Raw genomic sequence first — 21100 nt, forward strand, 5'->3', positions numbered from 1 at the left:
CGCCCGTTGGGCATCAGGGTGACCTCATCATTCTCAGAGACCAGGTAGGACTAATCATTTATTCAACTACCACTAGCTGCGTTTTCATTAACCGCAAAATTACGCAAATTTAAAATTCGAAAATAAATTCGCTTAGAAACACGCCAATTAAAAAAAACAAAAAACAAACAAACAAATGGGAAACCCTCCCCACCCCCTGTATTTTCCGATTAAAGTTTTTTTTCGGCCTTTTCTAAATTGATGCATTTTGCAAAACCGTCACGGAAACGTTCTTCACGCGAGTCACGTGATCAACGGCAGAACGTCACTACTGGCAAAAACGACGAAGAAGAACCAGGAAGGGCTAGGAGGATGACGGTTTGTGTTTGCTATTTCTTTTTTCTGGACACAACGTGGTACAGTTTATAAAAATGTGTGTCATTTGAAAGTATTGAATCTTAGCTCTAATGTAAAATTACCGACTCCCATTTCCTCAAAAAGCTGGTCGGTCCAACCACCGACTGTAACGGTAATTGTAATGGCTGCCATGATTTTTAACGACTTGTCGCCTGAATAAGCTTATTCGCGTGATTTTAATTTATTTTCTTAATTACTGGAAACACCGCAGTTTTGAAAGTTTTTTTTTTTGTTTGTTTTTTTTTGTTCAAAATTAGCAGATTATCGACAGATTTGCGCACATTTGCAATGGAAAGGCAGCTACTGTTGCTCCTGAATTCAGAGAGAAAAAGAAAACATTTATCGTAATGATTTGTCTTGGAACAACTAACAAATCTGATAAAGTTGCAGAAATGAAGTAAATAATCTTCCTCTTGCCAATTCGCTAACAAAGGCTAAAATAATAAAACCCACCAGCACCCCAGCGACATTAGATTAATGCCAGAGGGTTTAACGTACTGTAAATGCATAGCTTCCCTCCCTGCTGGGACATCACATTAGAACCTGTAGTCGTGAACTCACCTCAGGCAACATTTACCTGACACACCAGCAGGAAAGCCATGTCGCCTTTCAGCCACCAGCAGGCACTCTGCGTCTGTCACAGCAAGCGGTCTTACAACCATAAAGTGTAGCTCTTATGTTTTCATTATGAAAACTCAGGATGTTTTCCTTTTGTCCCCTAAAACAGAAGAGGTCACATGGAAATTCCTCCCCTTATGATTTAAAAATGATAAAGTTGATCAGTTTCCTTCTTTAATTAACCCAGTAAATCAGGTCAGTTGTGTTTACATGAATGGGGCTGTCATGGTTTGGTAGCCTTGATCAAAAATACTACAGCTTTACTGTGTCACCAAATGTATAGACATTTAAAACTAAAAGGTTAAATAACAATGGAAAATGTTAAGTACAACACAAAGTACTTGCTACTACTTTTCTACTTATAACCACATTTATCAAGAGAACAGATTTTATTTTGTTTATTAAACTTGGCTAAACGTTGTAATCGTTATTAAAGAAAGTGACTAATAGCTTTTCTAACAACGGAGAATGAATTTGTTCAAACGAGCCCAAAATAAAGTGCCTTTCTCTTAATACTTCAAACATGTAAAATCCCTTTTAAGTTTTGGATCTACTACAAATGACATTCGCTTCCAACAAAAATCAAGCAAAAAAAAAACTTCTTTATGTGCTTGATTTTAGTTTTATTTTTACATCGTTGTCCTGCGCGAACTTTTGACTCAACGATTTTGCCCCACGTGTCAAAAAGTTTAGAGATTGTTTAATACGTTGCAATCACTCATTCGTCAACATTCATAAGATGCTCATTTTTTTCAGGGTTGTCACCTATACCTCTATTTTGTTATGTTTTATTATTTTTATGTATTTCCGTCATGCAGAGCAGCTTGATTTTACACAAACTGTTTCAATGAAAGGATCTCCTGCTACTCGTATCCTGTAATCCTTGCTGCCGCGACCTCTGACCCCTGGGTGGCTTCTTGCGTAAGAAGGAAAGCACACGGGAACGCACCCTGGCCTCTTGCTAGGTAAGCTCATTAACAGCTATTGCTGGACGCTCATGCTGGCAGCGGGACCCAGAAATAGACTTCTCTGTTGACAACTAGATCAGGACGACGTGGTCACGTTCCGGACTTGTTGTTTTATCTGTCGTCCAGCGGCCTCGGGTTGTGAGACTTTTCATTGACATGTAGTTGTAGGAAATAACATTTGCAGATCAGCGTCTTCCGGTGTAGTGAGGTCGTCTGCATGAGAGATCAGAACCAACACAGACAAAACAACCAGACGTTTTCTCATCTTTAAAATTTCATGACTGCTGCCGCAGAAATGTTAGCTCCCACAGCGACGCGCCGCATGCCTTCCTTGAACTACCTTCTCCTCCAACCAACTTTTAAATCTGGAAAATATTTTTAGCTGATTACATCTTTGTTGTTGTGTTTTGTTGCTGCACATGTCAGATAGAGTCAGGAAAAAGAAAAAAAAAACGGTCTGTCCTCTGCCACTCCCTTTTCCTTCTGGGCTAAAGTGAGAGGATGCAATAATTATAGCTGTCAGTTTTTGTCCTGCTGTGGTTGAATTGCTGTTGCTGTTTTGGTGCATAGAGTCCAAACAGCAGAAATACTTTTAAAAGGATTTTTAAGATTTTTCTTAGGTTAGGTTGTGTGAAATTACTATCAGGAATAGTTCCCTTTCCTGTTGACTGTTTTAGAAAGATTTTAAAGGGGCAGTGTTATGTGATCTCAAAGCACAAAGTGCCATTTTATAGCTCCCTCGAGTAAACTGTTATCTTCAGTTGTTATGAAAATGCTACATATATCAAATATGCCTTAATGCGCTGAAATCGGGCCTCTGTCTCTTTAAGAAACTACTGCTCTTTCTGAAACGCCGCCTTCAGGAAGTCATCACAACATCTCATTAATCCTTGAACAACATTTTCACCAGTGTTTCACTGAGAAGTAGCTCCTATAAGTAGCTCAGTAGATTCTCAGTTCCACCAGGTGTTTGCTAATTGCTTCTGGCTAGTCTGAAGGAGCTGAGTGTGTAAGTCTCGGAGGTGGGGTGCTCTGTGAGGTGGAAACTGCAGCTGAAGTTGAAAATCCAAGTCATCTTCAATTTTTAATAGTTACACAAGTAAATGTAACTAGTTACTACCTAACTCTGACTATCTGTCACACTAATTGAGATTAAAAGAGACTGAACTTTTCACAGATTGTCTGTCTCATAACAAACTGTTGCGACATGGTGACAGTCTGAACAAACATGCACACATATTCTTTATAAAAGTTACATACGGCAGCTTTAATGTGCCATTTTTTTCCTTGCCATGAATTTTTGTTTCTTCATTTTATTTTACAAGTTAAACAAAAATAATACATTGCAATAAAATCCTTGTCTTTCCCAGAGACGCATTTCTTCTTTAAATGTCCACTATGAGCTGGGATCTTTTTTTTTTTTCACAGCTTGCATGCAGCTGCGTGTGCGCTCAAGGCAAGGAAAGACGGCGATAACTAACCGAGGCATTAGAGGACAGCGGCCTGCCATGTGACCGTGCTTTCAGGGATTGGCTCACTGCAGATGTGACATCACAGAGCTTCCTCCTCCCTCTCCTCCTCCTCTCCTTCCTCCTCCTCTCCCACTCTTCCTCTGCCTCTCTCTGCCCATCTAGCTCTCTGTACCGCTCTCTCTTCCTCCTCAGCATCCCACCGCCCCCCAGCCCCTCCTCACCCCTTCACAGAGATGGCGTGTGTCGATGCTGCTCAGGCGTCCGGGGCCTAGTGCACTCAGGGAGGACACCCCCCTCCCCTCCGTTCCTCCTGCTTCCCCCCGTATTCGGAGTGTTTATTCCCTCGGTCTGTCTTCTTGCTTGTGGTCCTCCAAGTGTGTCGCCGTTTGTCGTTGTGCCTCCCTTGTGCGAGCCCGGCCCTCTCGAGGGTGGAAGAAATCAACATCGTGCTTCACAGCGGTGGAGGGAGGTGGGATGAGCTGTGCACAATTAGCCATGCCCTGCCCAGGCTCCGTTTTGACCGCCTAGATCTTTCTTCTTCTTCTTCTTCTGTCCACGTGTGCACCCCAGAGGGCGACGTAGGATGAAAATCTTCGACTATGATGCAAGGTAAACGTTCCGCTCAGTGCCTCTTCCACTCGCAGTTCTCGCCACGTCCCCCTCTTGCCCTCTCGTGTCCCGCTGGGTCATTAAAGCTAGTGAATCCGTCGGTGTGATCCGTCGTGCTGCGCGGAGCGAAGGAGGTATGTGCATGACCGGTTTAGCACCATGGCTGCAGCAGTGCGCGAGTGTGACATTGTGTGTGTGACAGGTTTACAGAGGGCAGTGGTGTGATGTAGGTTTAGTGTGTTTCCTTTTGCATTGCTGTTTTTGTATGTTTTAAGACGGTACATCCACCTTGTAGATAACCGATGAACAGGCTGCTCTGGTTTCAGACTGTCTGGTTTCCGTGTCAACATCAGTTGATAGATGGATATCACCCAGTTTGCCGTATGCAGAGAGTTTTTGCCATGCACTTCCAGCCGCCTGGTGATGGAAGGTGGCTAATATTAGCAAAAGGCCTGCAGTCATCCTGCTGTGATGATGTGCTCACTTGTCATGTGGGAATCCGCACTCAACACAGACGTCTGTAAATTCATCGCTGTTGCATAGTCCCAGAAGAGTATTGAACTTTTTCTGCAATTTTTCAAGTTACAACTGCAGACTTAAAGCTGCGGTATGTGCAAGTTTTATTAAAGAAACGTTTTTTCTTTTTTTTACATGTTATTTAGCTTTCACCATGTCTTGACAGAATAATATCAGCCAGATAATCTGAGAAAAGATCAGTCACCTCCACATCCTCCCTGAGCTACAACAGCCGTCAGAAGAAATGCACAGCTCCCGACCAAAAACAACCAATCAGAGCCTGGAGGAGGGCATTTGCGCTGCCAGTCATCCTTGTGAATGCGCTGCTAAATGTGCTAAAGCCAGAGAAACAGGAAAAGATCGTACAGAAAAAGAGTTTATCCGCCGTCATCTGTGGAGATGCTAACTGGCATTACCATTCATGACAGGCTTTGCTGATGGGGAGAAGCTGCATTATAGCATTACTGCAGTAAACTTGGAGCTCGTCTTGTTTTATTTGTCATAAAAGGATTATCTAAATCATAAGTCTTTCCAACCTGTGCCAGAAGCACAGTGGATGCCAAAGTTATGACCTGTGATTAATATTTTCCTCTAAGAAACAGTAGTTGGTTTGGTAGCTGCTGAGTTTTCTTCTATCCTGGGCTGTGGTTGGAAATTATTCTGTTTTGGGAATCAGGTTGACCTTTCGTAGAGATATGTATCCACTGCTGGTAAAACAAAGAAGTATCTTTAATGCTATAATATCTGAAAGACGAGTAAGTGAAGGACAGGCTCAACGTCTCAACGCTCTACTGCCTCCAGGAGGTCCAGACTCAAATGGAGGTCAGTTCGGTTAACAATGCAGAAAAGATTAACTAAAATGCCCTTATTTAATAAAAATAAATTCTCCATGTGAGTGAGTCAGAGATTTGCTCTCTTTTATCCAAAACAGAGAGTAGTGAAAACTGCTTAACACGTCAAGTTTCAACTTACTTTTTGTTGTGCTGCGTCTGCAAAAAGTAAAAGTAGCATTAACTGAAAGTTTAATGTTGGAAATTTTGTCATTTGCGTTTAACATGAAGTCATTTGTTGACAATATAATCAATGTTTAGTCTGTGCTCTTCAGTTCAAAGTGAACCTAAAACATTACATTTCATTATTCCCAGAACTTCCGTCTATGAAAGAAAAGGTAATGAAATAAAATCAGATATTAACAATTTTACAATAAAATTAAGCGTCAGATCTAAAGTGTACTGAGACAAGACGATGTAAATAAAAAACAAGCAAAGTATGTAATCTGTACAGAAATCAAAGTGAATTAATTTTTAAAGTGTGTCTTAAATCTGATCCAAACTGGCATAAAGGAGACCCTTACTCAAGTGTATTTATAGATTCTTAATGTTTAATGAGCCTCTCCTCAGGCGGGCCTCATAAATGGGTTACCAAAACAAATCTTGCTGGAATACAAAGAGTGATCTGCATAGCTGTGTATTCAGCTCCTCCCATCATTGTATTGATAAATACAATGATGAATGATGAATACAATGATTGAAAAACCAATCTTGTAAAGTGTTGTGTGTTTACTATTGAGATAAGGTTCATGGGGTGAGATGTTTTCTGGCACTAATCTGATAAACAAAATGTCATACCTTACCACACCATGCCATGTTATACCAAAACATACCATACCACACTATGCCACACACATACCATGTAATACCATACCAGGACATACCATACTTTATTCATAAGACTTTAAAATGATGCTTGGCTGACCAAAGCGCTGTACAACACAGGCATAACCCCAATAACCATGACATAATTTAAAAAAACACACAAAATAAACACAATAAGTCATTCAATGTCCGTCACCCACTGAATTAAAAGCCAATAAATAAAAGTGAGTTTTCTTGCCTCGTTTGCAGAGGCAGTTCATTCCAGAGCAACTGAAGGAACGATTCTCCCTAAAATATTTTGCCGCCTCCATGCGTTTTCTGAAAGGGCCAATTAAATAAAGGTAGTAGAAGTCAGCCCTCCTCTGTTATGCCTCTGATGCACCAAGTGAGGTAGAACGTGAGAGACATGATTTAAATTTGAAGCATTTACTCGACCAACAGCAGGATTGCTACAGTAAATTTATCCACCATTGTTGGTACGGGGAGATTTTATGCATAGTGTTGACGTCGATGTCACATGACTCCTCCGGTCACATCCTGCATTGCCAGCCCATTGTTTTTTTGAGCATGGAGTTATGTGATTTATGAATGGTCAGGCAGAGCTCAGAGGCGGCTCATGTTTGAAGGCTCGTGACTGAAACGTTTGGCTAAACAGGCTACGGAAATCTGGATCCGCATCGTTGCTCCTCTGTCATTCCTTGAGCACCTCTAGTGAAGCCTTACTTGACCTTATCTTCGGTTTTCTTTCTGTTTTATGTAGTAAATAAGGGGGTGAAATTGAACCATTACCATTTCAGTCTGTGCTGCAGCTTTCTTCACATAGTGGAGAGTTTGTTCCAAATCGATATCTTCATTTAAACAGAAATATTTCCAACTGTGCATTTCCTCTTTTTTTTCTGGAAAATGACATTCCTCCAAGGCTTACTACACTGTTAATCCTGTTTATTTGCTGTTGAATAGCTTTTATTGACAAGGCTATTGACTGAATATAAGGCACTCAAGCTGTAAATAATATTTACGATGACGTTCCTCTCCATTTTCTGCATCAGGACTGAAAAAACGAACCAGGAAAGCCCTGGGCTTACGGAAGAAAGACAAGGACACAGATGCAACGTGAGTTTGCTCTGATGCCTCCATATTTATGCTGCAGGGGCCACTCTCTAAATGCAGCCTAATGACTGAGACAACGAAGCAAAAATGACAAACTGAGGAACTTTATAGACAACCTCCAACATCCTTGTGTGGAAAGCGTTTGCTAGATTTCAATATGCTCATACACGATACAAGAAAATATTTCAGAGTAAATATTTTTGCAAAGTAAGGAACATTTTGTAATCTGTCAGAGTCAGGCGTTATTTACAAAGCAGTCATTTTTAGCAGGTTTGAATGTTTTTCTCCGGTGTAACTCGTCTGTCGTATTTCAAACAGGAGCTCACCTGACAAAGAGGGAAGCGAAAGCAGAAAGAAAGGAAAAGTACGTACAAAGAATGCTTCCTATGTGTGTGGCCATAAACTAAAACATAAAAAAAAAGTCAGATTCTTCCATTTTGTTATTTGTAAAACAAAGATTAAGCCAAAATGGAAGGAGAAGTATGAAAGAAAATAAGCATATCGTTTATTATTGAATGTCTTCATTCATTTTCTTTCAAACCTGGTGCTGACTCAGCATGTCTGTCTTCGTCTTGTCTGTGTGAAGAAGTTGGTTGCAGATGCCTTGTGCGATGCTGCAAACCTGCTTCACCTGATTTCCATTCACTGCGAGAGGAGTTTTTAAACAACCAACATTGCTTTTGTTTCAGAAAAAGGCCAATGGAGCTCCAAACGGTTTCTACGGGGAAATCGACTGGGACAGATATGTAAGTCTCCGCAGCGCATGTCTCGTTTGTCTACCCACAATCCTCCTGCTGTTTGCGCGTTCTGAAGCGAGCCGACACTCTGTAAGCTCTGGGATGAAATGGTCCCGGCGTTCATGTCGTGTGAGTCAGGCTTTTAAATACGCTGTGTGAAGAGAGTTACAGCTGAACGTTTTGGAGCTCGGCCAGCGAGCTGAATGTCTTGGGCAAGACATCTGTGAAGCCAAACCTCCGTTTGCGACAGCACCTTACTCTGCCTCTACCGCTCCGTTCTCTCTCTCTCTCTCTCTCGCAGGCCTCACCTGACGTCGACGAGGAGGGTTTCAGCCTGCGGCCCGGCGAGGGAGAGGATGATATCCTTTCAGCGAGACGAGGACAAGCGGCGCTCTCAGAACATGTCGCTTGAGACGCTATTGACTTGTTTAGTGGAGTGACTCTTCAGCTGAGTGCCGTTTAGCGTTAAATGAGACCAATCGATGGTCGTTCCCGCCCCGCCACCCCCGTATGTTTGTCTCTGCAGTCGCTAAAGAGACAAAGGAGCATTAAGGCAGGCGAACGCTGTGATCATTCCGCAACTCTTTGGTCACTCCTTCAGCGTACTCCGCTCTACTTCACCCACTCAGCTGTTATAACATTCACCTTTTTCAGCAGATTTCAGGAAGCTTTTAAATCATCTAGAATCCTTGAAGGCTAACTAATTCACCTTGAGTGTAGTTTATACTACAGTATATATCTACTTACACGATGTTGAGAGAATACCAAGTGCTTTTTAAATAACTTTTATTACTTTTTATTTTTAAAAAAATCCCTGTTTTCATGATGTTTTTGACCAGAATATCAGTTTTACGGCAGAGGTTGTTGACACCAGGTCTGTCGTTCAGCTACGTCACCTGTAACAAGGACAGATTTTAACACGTTAAAAAATTTGAATGCCATTCATCACATTTCTCTAGATTCAAAGGCAGAACCTTTGTATTTGCATGTTTCTGGTACGGCCATTAATCTGACGCGCATGTGAGATCCAGAAAAGACAGTGATGGATGATGAAGCTGCTTCTTTTGGCCCACTGGGGGTTAAAATCGGCTTCATAAAACAAGCTGATGGGAAGCTGGGAAAGGCTGTTGTTGCAACTTAAGGAAAATGTCAAGAGGTGCCTTCTTTTAGTTAAAATACGAAAAAAGTGGAAAAAATGACAAGTGGTGTTATTGTGTCGTTACTGTAAGTAGGACATGCACAATGTCTTACATTTTTATAGCTTGACTTTTTGAGAGTAGAAAAATTTAACCTTTACGTCTATGTCAAAATCTTATAGGACAGACACTGTACGAGGAAAACTCTTCCATGCTAACTTTAAACATCTCAAACCACACGTTGTACTACTTCTTCTACTTAAATATATTTTTTTGGTTTTCAGGAAAATGTTTAAAGGTTTTGGCCTGTACAGATTTCTGCTTCACTTCAGCCTTTTCGGCTAATTTAAGCTCATCCCTTCATCTCGTATGATCAATGGGCACACACACGGACCGGTCCTTGAGACCTCGTCATGCAGGACGAGTTAGAACCAGAGCAGGACCAAAACTACGTCTTCTGTTCTTCCCTGTTTTCACTCGGGGTGTTCTCAAACCTGATAGTCGAACCGATGACTCGGTTAGATCTGGAACCAAAATTCCAACATTTGCGAAGTTTTCAGCTGATGCTGTTTGCTTTCACACATGCACTGTGTCAAACGATCCAAACCACAGGCTGGTGCTGGCCTGTGGTGGCGCTGCACCAAGAAATACTAAAGGAAGAGACATGAAGATGAAGAAGACGACATGAGCATAATTTCCTTTGTCCCAAAATGTAAACGAAATTGGGATAGCATCAGATTTTAGTGGTTGTATGATTTCATTTCTCCCACTAGCACTATCTCCCGTTTGTTTTGGTTGTATTTACCCAGAATGCCCTGTGCCTCCTCCAGTCTGCTTGTAATTCACATCTGCATTCAAACCACAGCAGAGTTATCTTCAACTGAACCGAACCAAGACCTACATATTTATTCGGACCAGAGTTCGCCTCTTTGGTCCGAGTCAGATTTCGATTGCGCATTCACAGCTCGCAAAACAAACCGGACTTTCTAGGCTAACAAGCAGACAGCGAGAGCAGCTTCAGGTCGAATTCATCACACTTTGCCCTTGACAAGCCTTCACCGGCTTCCAAAGAAAAGCACTTCTTCTCCTCCAGCGACTCGGACGACGACGAGGACAGCAAGAAAAAGTTCAAAATCCGGATCAAGCCGCTGGTGGCGGACAGCGCCCGGTGCGTCCCCCCATCAATGGACGAGCTGAAAGCCTCCGTGGGAGGTCTGGCACTCTCTCCTTCCCTGGTGAGCTGACATCGACAGAGTTCTGCTTCATGACGTCTGTTTCAGGGTCTTACTGTGTTTATTCTTTCTGTCAACTCACTGCTTTCCTTTGTAGAGGAGAAGTCCGGTAAGCTCCTTGTGTTTGTTTTTTTCTTCAAATGCCTCACCATCATAAAGGACTGTGGTGGAATGTCATTGTCTCCCTGTTTTTGCATGTAGATTCTGTTTTAACATGCCCCTTTTTAGCACTAAAACCCACCACTTGTTTTTTTTTTTTCTGTTAATTCTTTCTGTTTACTTAAACTTTACTTCAACCTTTCTGGCAAAGCACATGTTTGTTACATAATGCAAAGTAAGAAAAGGACACACAGGAAGCTGTGAACTGGTCTCAGTTCAGCTTCTGCATGCCAAGTGGGCCGTTGCAGCGTGATTTGACGTCGACCAAAGCGTTGCATTATGGGAGCTTTGCGGTTGAAGTAAAGAAGATGTGTTGTGTCCAGTTTTAGTTGGTGTCCCGTTGACTGATTTGTCACTCACTCTCTGACCCAGGTCTGTTCTCTCTTCCTTTTTGCTGGTCTCAGAGACGCAGTCCGGTGAGTTTCTCTGGCTCCACCTGCTGGTTGGAGGCCTGAAAGACAACCTCCTGTTAAGTTGTAACAGTGCACAGATCACACAATGGACGAGTATTTTCACTGATCGTTTAGAACAAGAAGCATTCAAAAGGTTAACAATGCAGTGAATAAAGCTGATGTTTTCTAATTCAAATAGAGTATGAGAAATACAATTATATTCAAACCATGACTGAGTGATTCTACGTGACTGTAGAAATAATGTTTTGATGTTATTTCTTTCATAGATTTATCAGAATGCACCGTAGATGATTTGTATTGCTAACATCTGTTCTCTGCTTTTCCACTTTGCAGGGGATGATAAAAAGAAACCTCTCATGTGAGTACATTTACTTGCATCAATATTTTATTGTTATGTATTATTATGTTTATCATTTATTTATTCACCAAATTAGGCCATTGTTTTGACTTTTACTGCCTTACAAAAATTTATAACCGGCTGGAAAAAGTTTGAAAACACAATCTTCAATGCAGTTTATCAGTATTTTGTGAGAGAGGGCAACACAAAGAGGTATATAATTGGGAAGCTGAAGAAAAGCAATACTTGTTTTTCTAAATTTAAAATGTTTCTTGCATTTCAACTCAACCCTTTCACTCCAAAATCTGATGAAGCCGCAATCTTTTGCAAAATAGCTCAACCTCAGTAACAACAGATAAAGAACATCTTTAAGGATAATCTCTCAGCAATTTTAAGCTACAAATTGCTTAAAATTGTTGGAAAAAAAATGTTGAAAAAAATGTTATTTTTTTTCAACATTTTCAACAAAATGTTGAAAAAAAGGAAAACTTTTTCTAAGGCAGTGTGTATCATTACACTTTATATTGGTCACTTTGTCAATCTTATCAATTTCTTATTTAGTTGGTTAAATAGTTTTTGTTGCCATAGGTGAAGAGATTGCCCGACCCAGACGTTCGACCCCAACACCAAGTTATGCATCTGAGATGCCAAGGTCTGTGATCCTGCAAACAGCTCACAAGTGAATATTTTAGTCAAAGCCCTACTAGAGATAATATTCCTACATGATCTTCAAAAGTCTGGACAAGTCTTGAGTTGACTTTTTATTGTTTTCCAATGTCTGGAGAGGTTTGGAAATTTAGTCTGGAAAATATTTTGAGTTACCATTCATTGTATTTAAATGATAAAAACATGATTTTTTTTTAACAATGATGGGCTTTTTCCATTGATTTGATTCATGAAAGTTTCATGAAACATTCTGGAACTTACCAGGTGCAACGTGCCTGTATAATGAGGTGACTTGTGACAAGGCACTTACCCAGAACTTTCATGTAATCTTTATGGATCTTTTCTAGAACTTTAGCTATTTCTGAAACTTTCATGCACCTTTTCTAAATGTTACCATCGTCTTGTAGTTCTATTAAGAATTCATGCAGCTTCTTTCGTTTAACTTACCTTGAAATGCTTCGGTCCTTTCCCAGGATCTTGCTGTAACTTACTAGCCATTTGTGAGAACTCACCTTGTTCCATGAATCTATCGAGATAACTAGCTATCATTTAGCTATCTAGATAAATAGCTTTCCATCTAGCTATCAAGTTAGCTAGCTATCTAGCTATCTAGCTATCTAGCTATATATCAAGCAAGCACCATTCTGGATATCTACCTAGCTATAAAGTTATGTAGCTGTCTAGATATCTATATAGCTATTAAATTAGCTAGATATCCAGAGTTAGCTATGTAGCTATCTGGCTGTCTATCAACATAGCTAGCTATCTGAATATCTATCTTCCTATTAAGTTAGCTAGCTATCCAGTTTAGATAGCTCTGTGTATCCTACATAGATAGCTAGCTTAGTTAGCTAGCTCAATGCAATTTCAGAGAAAGTACCAGATAAGTTCAGAAAAAGTTCCATGGAAGTACTTAAAAGTACATAATCTCATAAATTTTATTGCTGAGAACATAGTTCAGCAGTACTCAGTCAAGAAGAACACATATGTTGATGTAAAGTCCAAACTGACATACCTAAAGATGATCATTTCTGATCAGATCACCCAGAACTGGAACTATGTTGGCTCAGATGAATGCTGGCACTGTTTTAGATGAATGTGTTTTCTCTTGCAGTGCCACTGCGCCACAGAACGTTCCTGCTTTGTTCAGGCTTCCTTCAGACAGCAGATATGCCAGATATGACGGTCTGTCTTCCACTAATTAGACGTAACTTCCTATATGTGGTTATGTGGTGTTTCCTGCTCAACTCTGTCTTCTTATTTGTTGCGGCACTGTCAGTAATCCGTAGCGATGCATGGGGAGAACCCAGACCGTGTTCAGAATCCCAGCTGAGCCGAAGTTTTCCAACAGGAGGTGAGTAGGCGGACCTTTGTTGTGCCAGTAAATCCAACTGATCTAATGTGTGTGCGTGTTTGTGTGTGTGTTTGGTGATGCTGAACTGTCTCTGTTGCAGCTCCTCCACCGCTTCCTCCAAAAAACTTCCCCTCCAGAGGTCGGTACGGCTTTCCATCAGATCTGGCAGGTAAATTTCCTTCTGAATTCATCGGTGGAAGTCGGTCTCGCGCTGTGATTTAACGGCTACTGTTCCAACTCGTTCTTACAGCTGATCTGCCCAATGGCAGGGCGGCACGCAGCTCCGCCCCCATCTATCTGAACGTCCTGTCGCCGGCCTCATACCGGGGGTCACCAGGCCCCGACCTGGACGACGTGTTCGGCCCCGCCGACAGCCCCAGACCGAGGGAGGATGCGCCGTCTCCCAGATGGGTCACGTTCACGGACGATCGACCTCCACCCCCCGACGAGCCGGCTCCCCCGCCACCACCGGACTCTCCTCCCCCGGACACGCCCACCTCCACGCCTTCCACGCCCGGCCTCTCACCTGGACCGCCCCCGAACGAGCCCCCTCCTTCTCCACCGTGCTTTTCCCCTGGCTCCTCCCCTCCTTTCACTCCGGTAGACTCGCCCCCCTCCATCGTTCTTGGCCCTCCACCCCCTGATGAACCAGCTCCCCCCTTACCTCCCGACTTCTCCCCTTCCGAGTCTCCTCCTGCTTTCCTCGAAGAGGAAGGAGTCGACGAGGAGGTTCTACAGTTCGCAGGATACGCCTGCGCCCCTGCTCCCATCAGCCCCGTCCCCCCTCTGCCGGCAGAGCGGAGGTCCCCGCGGGCGGCGGTCACGTCTCCTTTAGCCTACGGGACTCTGGGAGGAAAGAGGACTCCAGAGGGAGCGTACCAGAGAGATGAAGTACCAGAAGTGACAGGCTCTCCCAGAGAGCTGACACCCAGCTTCAGGGGAACGCCGCCTCCTCTTCCTCCATCTGCGTACCGGTCCATCATGTCTTCCCCTGGGCCCTACTCTGGCAGCAGTGAGTGTTCTGCTCTCTTTGTAAATATGAAGCCCATCTTCAGGTGAATTTAAAGGGGCAGTGTCATGTAAAGTTGACTTTTTTAAGCCTTACACCATTATTTAATGTTGGTCTCTCATCAAAATCATACCTAGACTGTTGCTTTGACTCTTTCATGCATGTTTGAGAAATCCTATAACCTCCTGTGGCAATTTTGGCTTCAGATTGCATAAAGGGGCATTATTATGTGTTTTCCAGGCACAAAGTGCTATTTCATTTCATATCACTATGTTACCTTTAGTCTTTTGTCAAAATGTTCCATATATCAAATGACTTTAAAGAAATATGACTTTGTAATTTAACACCTTGAAATTGGGTCTCTGTCCCTTTAAAAACTCTTGCTATTTCTGAAACTCTGCCTTCAGGAAGTTATCAAAACATGGCTCCTCTATTAAACCTTTAACAACATTTTTACCACCATTGCACTAAGAAGTAGTTCCTATAATGAGCTCAGTAGATGTGCAGCTCCGCCAGATGTTTGCTAATTGCTGCTGGCTAGTCTGAAGGAGCTCAGTGGGGGTGTTGTGGTTGAGGGCCGCTCTGTGAAGGCGGAAACTTGGAAGCTGCTGCTCAGAGGAGGAGCTGTGCCTAGAAGGCGGGGCTAGGTCCACCCAGGCGTTTTTCACAGCTGAATGGTTGCCATGGGAGATTAAAGGATTTCTCAAACATGCATTAAAGAATCAAAGCAAAACTCCAGGTGTGTTTTTGATGACGGAATAACATTATTATTAATGATGATTTTACATGATACCGCCCCTTTAATGAAAACATTTTTGACCTTATTTAACCAGTATAAAACTCCTTGAGATCAAAGATCTACTAAGAGTGTCCTGACAGCAAGACACAGTTAAGTTACAGTAAACGTGGTCCAAAGTCAATAACAATAGCATCATTAAAATAAAAAACTACTTCCTTTGTGTGTTTTTCTTATGAGTTTGGATTTCTGTAGATTTAGAAGTTTGTAAACCTCGGATCATTTGATTTTTGACTCTGACATGAAATAAAGTGTCACCCGGACTCTGCTGCCCCCTGCAGGCCCCTCGTCTCCAGCCCGCCCTGCCACGCCTCAGTCCCGGGGGAGTCCGGTGCCTCCTCCTCCTCCTCCCCGTCCGTCCTCGCGACCGAAGCTGCCCCCGGGGAAACCAATCACAGACCTGGTGCGTAGAAAAACTCCCGGCTTCAGCCTGGAATCTCTCACTTTTTCCAGGGTCGAGACCGAGCAAAGCTCCGTTCTCTTTCTCAGAGTCGGCCTTTCAGCCCCCCAGTTTCAGGAAGCCCTCCGCCTTTTGCCCCCCTGGCCCGCGCCGAGAGCTCCTCCTCCCTGTCCTCCTTCACCTCGCACAGCGCGGCTTCCACTCCCACCTTAGGGCGGGACCTCAGCATGCCCACCGCAGGTACGGAGGCTGCCGCGCGCGCCTCGCCACGGCTCCACGTCCACACGCCGTCTTGCCTCTTGTCGTCATGTCCTTGCCTCACTGTCTTGTTCGTCTCATGACTCTCTCCTCCTCATGTCTCCGCCCCACCCAGAGGCCTCGCAGCCTCTGGTTTGGTTTGACCACGGCAGGTTTTATTTAGCTTTTGAAGGTGAGTCGCTCTGCGCAGCAGCAGCAGCAGCAGCATCATGAAACCTCTTCTTCATGTTCTTGCTGCCCATCCCATCTCCTACTCACCCAGATCCCCGAGTCGTGTGGATGTGCAGTGGTGGTCCCAAGTTCACCAACGCTCACCATGAATTTCAAACTAATTTGATTAATCGATTACTAAATCAGTTGATGATTATTTCAACAATCGATTCATCGCATTAATCTGATTAATTGTTTCAGCCCCAGTGACCATAAAGCAACTTCAGAGAGTTTCAAAATCTAGAACTGGCTGTTTTACCTACCAAGTCACATCTGCAGATTAACAATAGTCACCCTGTTGCCAAGTTAGTGACTTCATTGCTATATTTCGTAACTTTTCAGACAAAAACAAAAAATGTGTGTCAGCCAAAATTGGAATAGGCAGGCCAGGATTTTTAAAGATTGGTGATCGGCACCCCTACTAAAATATTAGTGGTGACTGGATAAAGTTAAGCCTACACATATAGTTATAATGAGGATTACCTAAAACTCACTCTAAACTTTTAAAACTACTCAAACTGTTTGTTAAATACATTTAAAAAAATGTTCCCATGTATTATTAAAATCCCAAATGAATCATGATGAGTGTATGTAAACTTCTGAGCAACACCTTGGATAGTTTGGTTTAAGCTTCACCTGTTATCTTTTGTTGCTCCCTTTTATAGATTTATTGCAGCAAACGCTGCATTAGAAGATTTCTGACAGCCGTCTTTTGGTTTTATGTCCTAACCAGGCTGCTCTAGAGGCCCCAGCCCGCTCACCATGGGGCCCCAGGATACCCTGCCGGTCGCTGCTGCTTTCACCGAAACCATCAATGCTTATTTCAAAGGCGCTGACCCCAGCAAGTAAGCAAAACAAAAAAAAAAACCCCAAAAAGACATGAATTCTCTCAGTATGACTGATATTTCACAGTTCGGTTTGTGTTTCCTTCTCCATCTGCTGCAGATGTGCAGTGAAGATCACTGGGGAGATGGTCCTCTCCTTCCCTGCAGGTATAACCCGGCACTTCGCTTGCCACCCGACTCAACCCGTCCTCACCTTCGTCATCAGCAACTACAGCCGCCTGGAGCAAGTCCTGCCCAATCCACAGCTGCTCTGCTGGTGAGCTTCAAACACAGTGAAGTTGCCTTTTTTTCTGGGCCATGAAATTCAGTTAATGCTAAGATTTGGGGGCTACATTTCTGTGCAAAGGTGTTATGAATATTTTAGTTTGATTGTTATCGTTTACTCCTGGGATGTTTGTTCCAGATCAGTGGTACGTAGAAGCTGAATGCTGTTTGTCCGTGTTTGGTTCTGGTTCTGGAGAGGCAGAGCAGAACCAGAACCAGAATAAGAGCTGAAGATGGACAAAGTCAAAGTCCAGATCCAAAATGAAGAGAATCTGTTGCTCAACCTGATAAATGAAGTGAATGGACAATAATGTCATTCAATAGAAACTAGTAGAGGAAGACCTTAGGCTCCTTGTTTCAACCGGACGAAATACATATGCACGCCACACTTTTCAGGTTTTTGTTTGTAAAACAAAGTGATGCATTTCCAGTAGCTGCATTTCCACTGACCATGTCATTGTGTATTTTGACACTTAGAAAATAATTGCGCTTAATGGAAACAAAACCATTTTGACAGAAACGTCTTGTTTTTCGATAAAACGTTTTTGTTGGGGTGCAAAAAAATTATTGCACCAATTTTTATTTTTTTTTAAATTGGTACAATATTGATTGAAGTTTTGCACACATTTGTAATGGAAACGCAGCTAATTAAGCACTACTTTGTGTCGGTCTGTCTCGTAAAATCGGACTGAAAACACACTGAATTTTGCAGAGCGCTGCGGCCGACCGTCTTGGACACAGACAGGAATGGTTTGTGCACATGAATTATCCTTCTATGATCCTTTTATGCCTGAGCGGAACATTGTTCTCGTCGCTCTGCAGCGATGGCGCTCCAGACGGTGTAGACATCAAGGAGTTCTGGGTAAACATGCCAAACCTGATTACCCATCTGAAGAAAGTGGCAGAACAGAAGCCTCAGGCGACATACTACAACGTGGATATGATCAAATACCAAGTACTAAATGCCTTTTTTTTTCTTCTTTATAATTTCTCTAACATTATTCCTCTTATTGAAGACATGAACTGTAGTTCACGTATTCCTCTGGGTGTTTCCCCGCCAGGTGTCAGCAGAGGGGATCCGGTCCACTCCTCTGAACCTGGCCGTGAGCTGGCGGGGCGATTCCATCAACACTGACCTTCGGATAGATTACAAATACAACGCGGAGGCCATGGCCGCCCCGGTGCCGCTACACAACATCCACTTTGTGGTTCCGGTGAACGGAGGCATCGCCCGGCTGCACACCATGATCCCCCCCGCCACATGGTAAAGGTCACTCAGAACCCCTAAACCACAGCCAACCTACGAATTAGCCTCACACGAGAAGTCAGTTTTATTGATTAATTAAAATTTTGGTTTTTGAAGATTTAGATTGTTTTGGAAAATGTTGATTTTTCTTTTTCACTAATGAACTCCTTTGGTTTCCATAATTCAGAGCGATGCCCGAGGCGGCCATCTTCTGTTCAGTTTCGACTTTGAATTCTGGTCAGCTCTCAGTCTAGGAGCCAGGCTAAGATGTTTTCCTGTTTTTAATTGTGAGATTAAAGTTGTAAAGTTACAAGAATGCAGTTGTTACGTTAGGAGAACGAAGTGGTCATTTCATGAAAACTCCAACATGAAAAAAATAACAAAAAAGGAATCATCTGAGCTTTTTTGTCATTAAATTAACTTTTTTTTTTCTGTAATTTTTGCATTTTTTTCTGTTAAAATTTCATCCTTATCCTGCTTTTGTTATGACTATATTTTTTTAATTGAACAAAAGTTCTGGTAGCCTGGCCCTAATAGTCATACGACTATTTTCTGGTATGAAAAAATTGCAGTCTTAATTTTTATACCATATTGTTCAGCCATACAATAAGTAATGGGCTTCTGCCATCTTTGCCACCTAACATTCCTTCTTATCGTCCAGTGAATGAAGAGGAAAATATGCAGGTTAATCGACAAGTCTGTTGAACATAACATGATTTTTTTTTCGTTCTCTCTCTCTCATTCAGGAATCCAGAGCAGCAAACGATTCAGTGGAAAATCCAAAGCCTGTCTCAAAGATCTGAAAATGGAGGCAAGTGTTGTTTTTTTGTTCATTTGTTTTTTGGTTGAAAATCACTTTATCTTTCCCTAAAAATACAGTCATTGGAAAAAAAAAACTCAGGGCACCTGAACTTTTTCTGTAGCATTTCTCACGGAATTCAAATTCATATTGTTCTTCAGTGAGTTGAGTGGAGGATCACATCATACAGTAGCTCAAGAAATGTAGAAATGTTACCTGAAATACACAAAGTAAGAATTTTTTTTTTTTGCTTTACTGCATAATATCAGACTACAAAATTCAAGCGTGTTATGTTTTCTTGTACTTTTTTCCTAAATCTTACACCTTTGTTTTGTTATTTCTGTCACTTCCTGGTGTGGTTTGGGTTATTGGCTGTGATTGGTTCTTTTTCATCCGAGCAATACAGCAACTGGATGAGAACAATCTGTCATTTCCTGCTGCCGTGGTTGAGCTACATGCGCTTTGGAGTTGGTTTTGCATTTGAAATATACGTGAAATTTCACGCCTTTTTGGCCTCGTTGGTGTTCCGTATGTGAGGAGCAGAAACGTCAGAGCAAAATGCACCAATGGAGTGTTAGTTATAAACGACCAATACCACAAATTATTGTTTGCTTACATTAATATATGTGGTCACACCAGATTCACTGCTCACCCGCATTGATGGCACAAAGGCAGCGCCATAGAAAAGTGAGGAAGTCTCCAGAAAACGATCACAATCCAAACCCAGGAACCTCAAAGGAATAAACAACATTGCATTGTTTTTTTTCCAATGACTGCATTGCTCTGTTACGCAAAGTCAGACATGTGCGTATTGTGTAGGAGTAGGGGCTCTGCTGGGCCGGTTCCAGATGGAGGAGGGTCCCTGTAAGCCATCCCAGCTGGCCGTCCAGTTCACCAGCGAGGGCAGCACGCTGTCCGGCTGCGACATCCAGCTCGTCGGGACCGGCTACAGGCTGTCTCTGGTCAAGAAGAGATTCGCTGCAGGTCGGCTCCGAGTTTGTTTTCAATTTCCAACCTTTTGCGTCAAGATCCTCCCAACCTGTTGATCCTCCTGATGTGTTTGTTGTATTTTTTTCAACAGGAAAGTATTTGGCAGATAATTAGCGAAAGCTGTTGATGAAGAGCACCGAGGAAATGTGGCTTTTTTGACTGTGAATACTAAGGATCCATCTCACGTTTAGTGCTCTTGACTAATTCTCCTCAGCAAACCGTCGGCGTGAACGGTGGAGGTCTGCTGCAAGAACACAGTTTATGCAAGCTAACACAAATCATCCTTTGTGCACCTCAAACGGAGTTAAAGACGAAGAGCCGCCAAGTCTTTGTTGTTTTTGTGTAAAAAAAAACAAACAAAAAATAATAATAATAATTGTAACTCATTCAGTGATCCAGCCTTATTTATTTAGTTATTTATTCATTAGTTGGTTATTGCTGTAGATGCACTGCAAGAGGTAACGGGAGTTGATTGTATAAAGTCTAGAACAATCTGAAAGGTGGTAAACTGGATCTGGTTGACACGGCTAAGTGAGAGTCCGTGTTTTCATCCAATCAGAACCGTTCCCTCTGTTTTCAAGCCACTAATTAGCATTTGGAGGGGACATGATGAGGATATGAAATTTGCCGTGCCTTGCAAAAATATTCCTTTTGCTGTTTTCACGTTTTGCGTCGTTAAAACCCAAACTTCAAATGGATTTCGTTGGAATTTGACCTAACAGACCACCACGAAGTAGAGCCTGATTGCGAATTGGACGCAAGTGGATGGTTTTCAATTGCTTAGCGAATAAAAATATGAAATAAAACCCACCTCGGTGAGTTAAGTCTCCAGAAAATCTGGTTTTCGCTGCAATTGCGTCTGCAACCCATCTACCAGCTCTGCACATCTAAAGTCAGACATTTTT

General features: G+C 42.5%; 1 protein-coding gene across 2 annotated transcripts; it reads left to right on the plus strand.

Moving 5' to 3' along the window:
- Positions 1-1371: 1371 nt before the first annotated feature.
- LOC103140026 (SH3-containing GRB2-like protein 3-interacting protein 1) lies at positions 1372-20544 on the plus strand. Of its 2 annotated transcripts, XM_007554949.2 has the most exons (24): positions 1372-1979; positions 3411-4063; positions 7284-7347; positions 7663-7708; positions 8034-8090; positions 8383-8440; positions 10277-10452; positions 10547-10558; positions 11013-11024; positions 11355-11379; positions 11947-12010; positions 13139-13209; positions 13304-13378; positions 13479-13547; positions 13629-14390; positions 15465-15586; positions 15673-15823; positions 16785-16896; positions 16997-17152; positions 17983-18115; positions 18222-18424; positions 19153-19217; positions 20025-20189; positions 20287-20544. In XM_007554949.2, exons 2-24 carry the CDS (start codon positions 4054-4056, stop codon positions 20307-20309), a joined length of 2631 nt encoding a protein of 876 aa, XP_007555011.1. In that variant the 5' UTR covers positions 1372-1979; positions 3411-4053; the 3' UTR covers positions 20310-20544. The 2 variants fall into 2 exon arrangements, with proteins under 2 accessions (XP_007555011.1, XP_016528373.1); XM_016672887.1 differs by lacking the exon at positions 1372-1979 and having other exon boundaries at positions 3276-4063; positions 20031-20189.
- The last annotated feature ends 556 nt before the right edge of the window (positions 20545-21100 follow it).

Source organism: Poecilia formosa, unplaced genomic scaffold, assembly GCF_000485575.1.
Source record: "Poecilia formosa unplaced genomic scaffold, Poecilia_formosa-5.1.2 Scaffold67, whole genome shotgun sequence".
In the NCBI taxonomy this organism is placed as follows: Eukaryota; Metazoa; Chordata; class Actinopteri; order Cyprinodontiformes; family Poeciliidae; genus Poecilia; species Poecilia formosa.

Bases quoted from the DNA above. Each gene is read 5' to 3' on its own strand.
- LOC103140026 (XM_007554949.2), top strand. The intron at 11,380-11,946 runs GTGAGTACATTT...TTGTTGCCATAG, and splicing joins GATAAAAAGAAACCTCTCAT to GTGAAGAGATTGCCCGACCC. The intron at 15,824-16,784 runs GTACGGAGGCTG...TGTCCTAACCAG, and splicing joins CCTCAGCATGCCCACCGCAG to GCTGCTCTAGAGGCCCCAGC.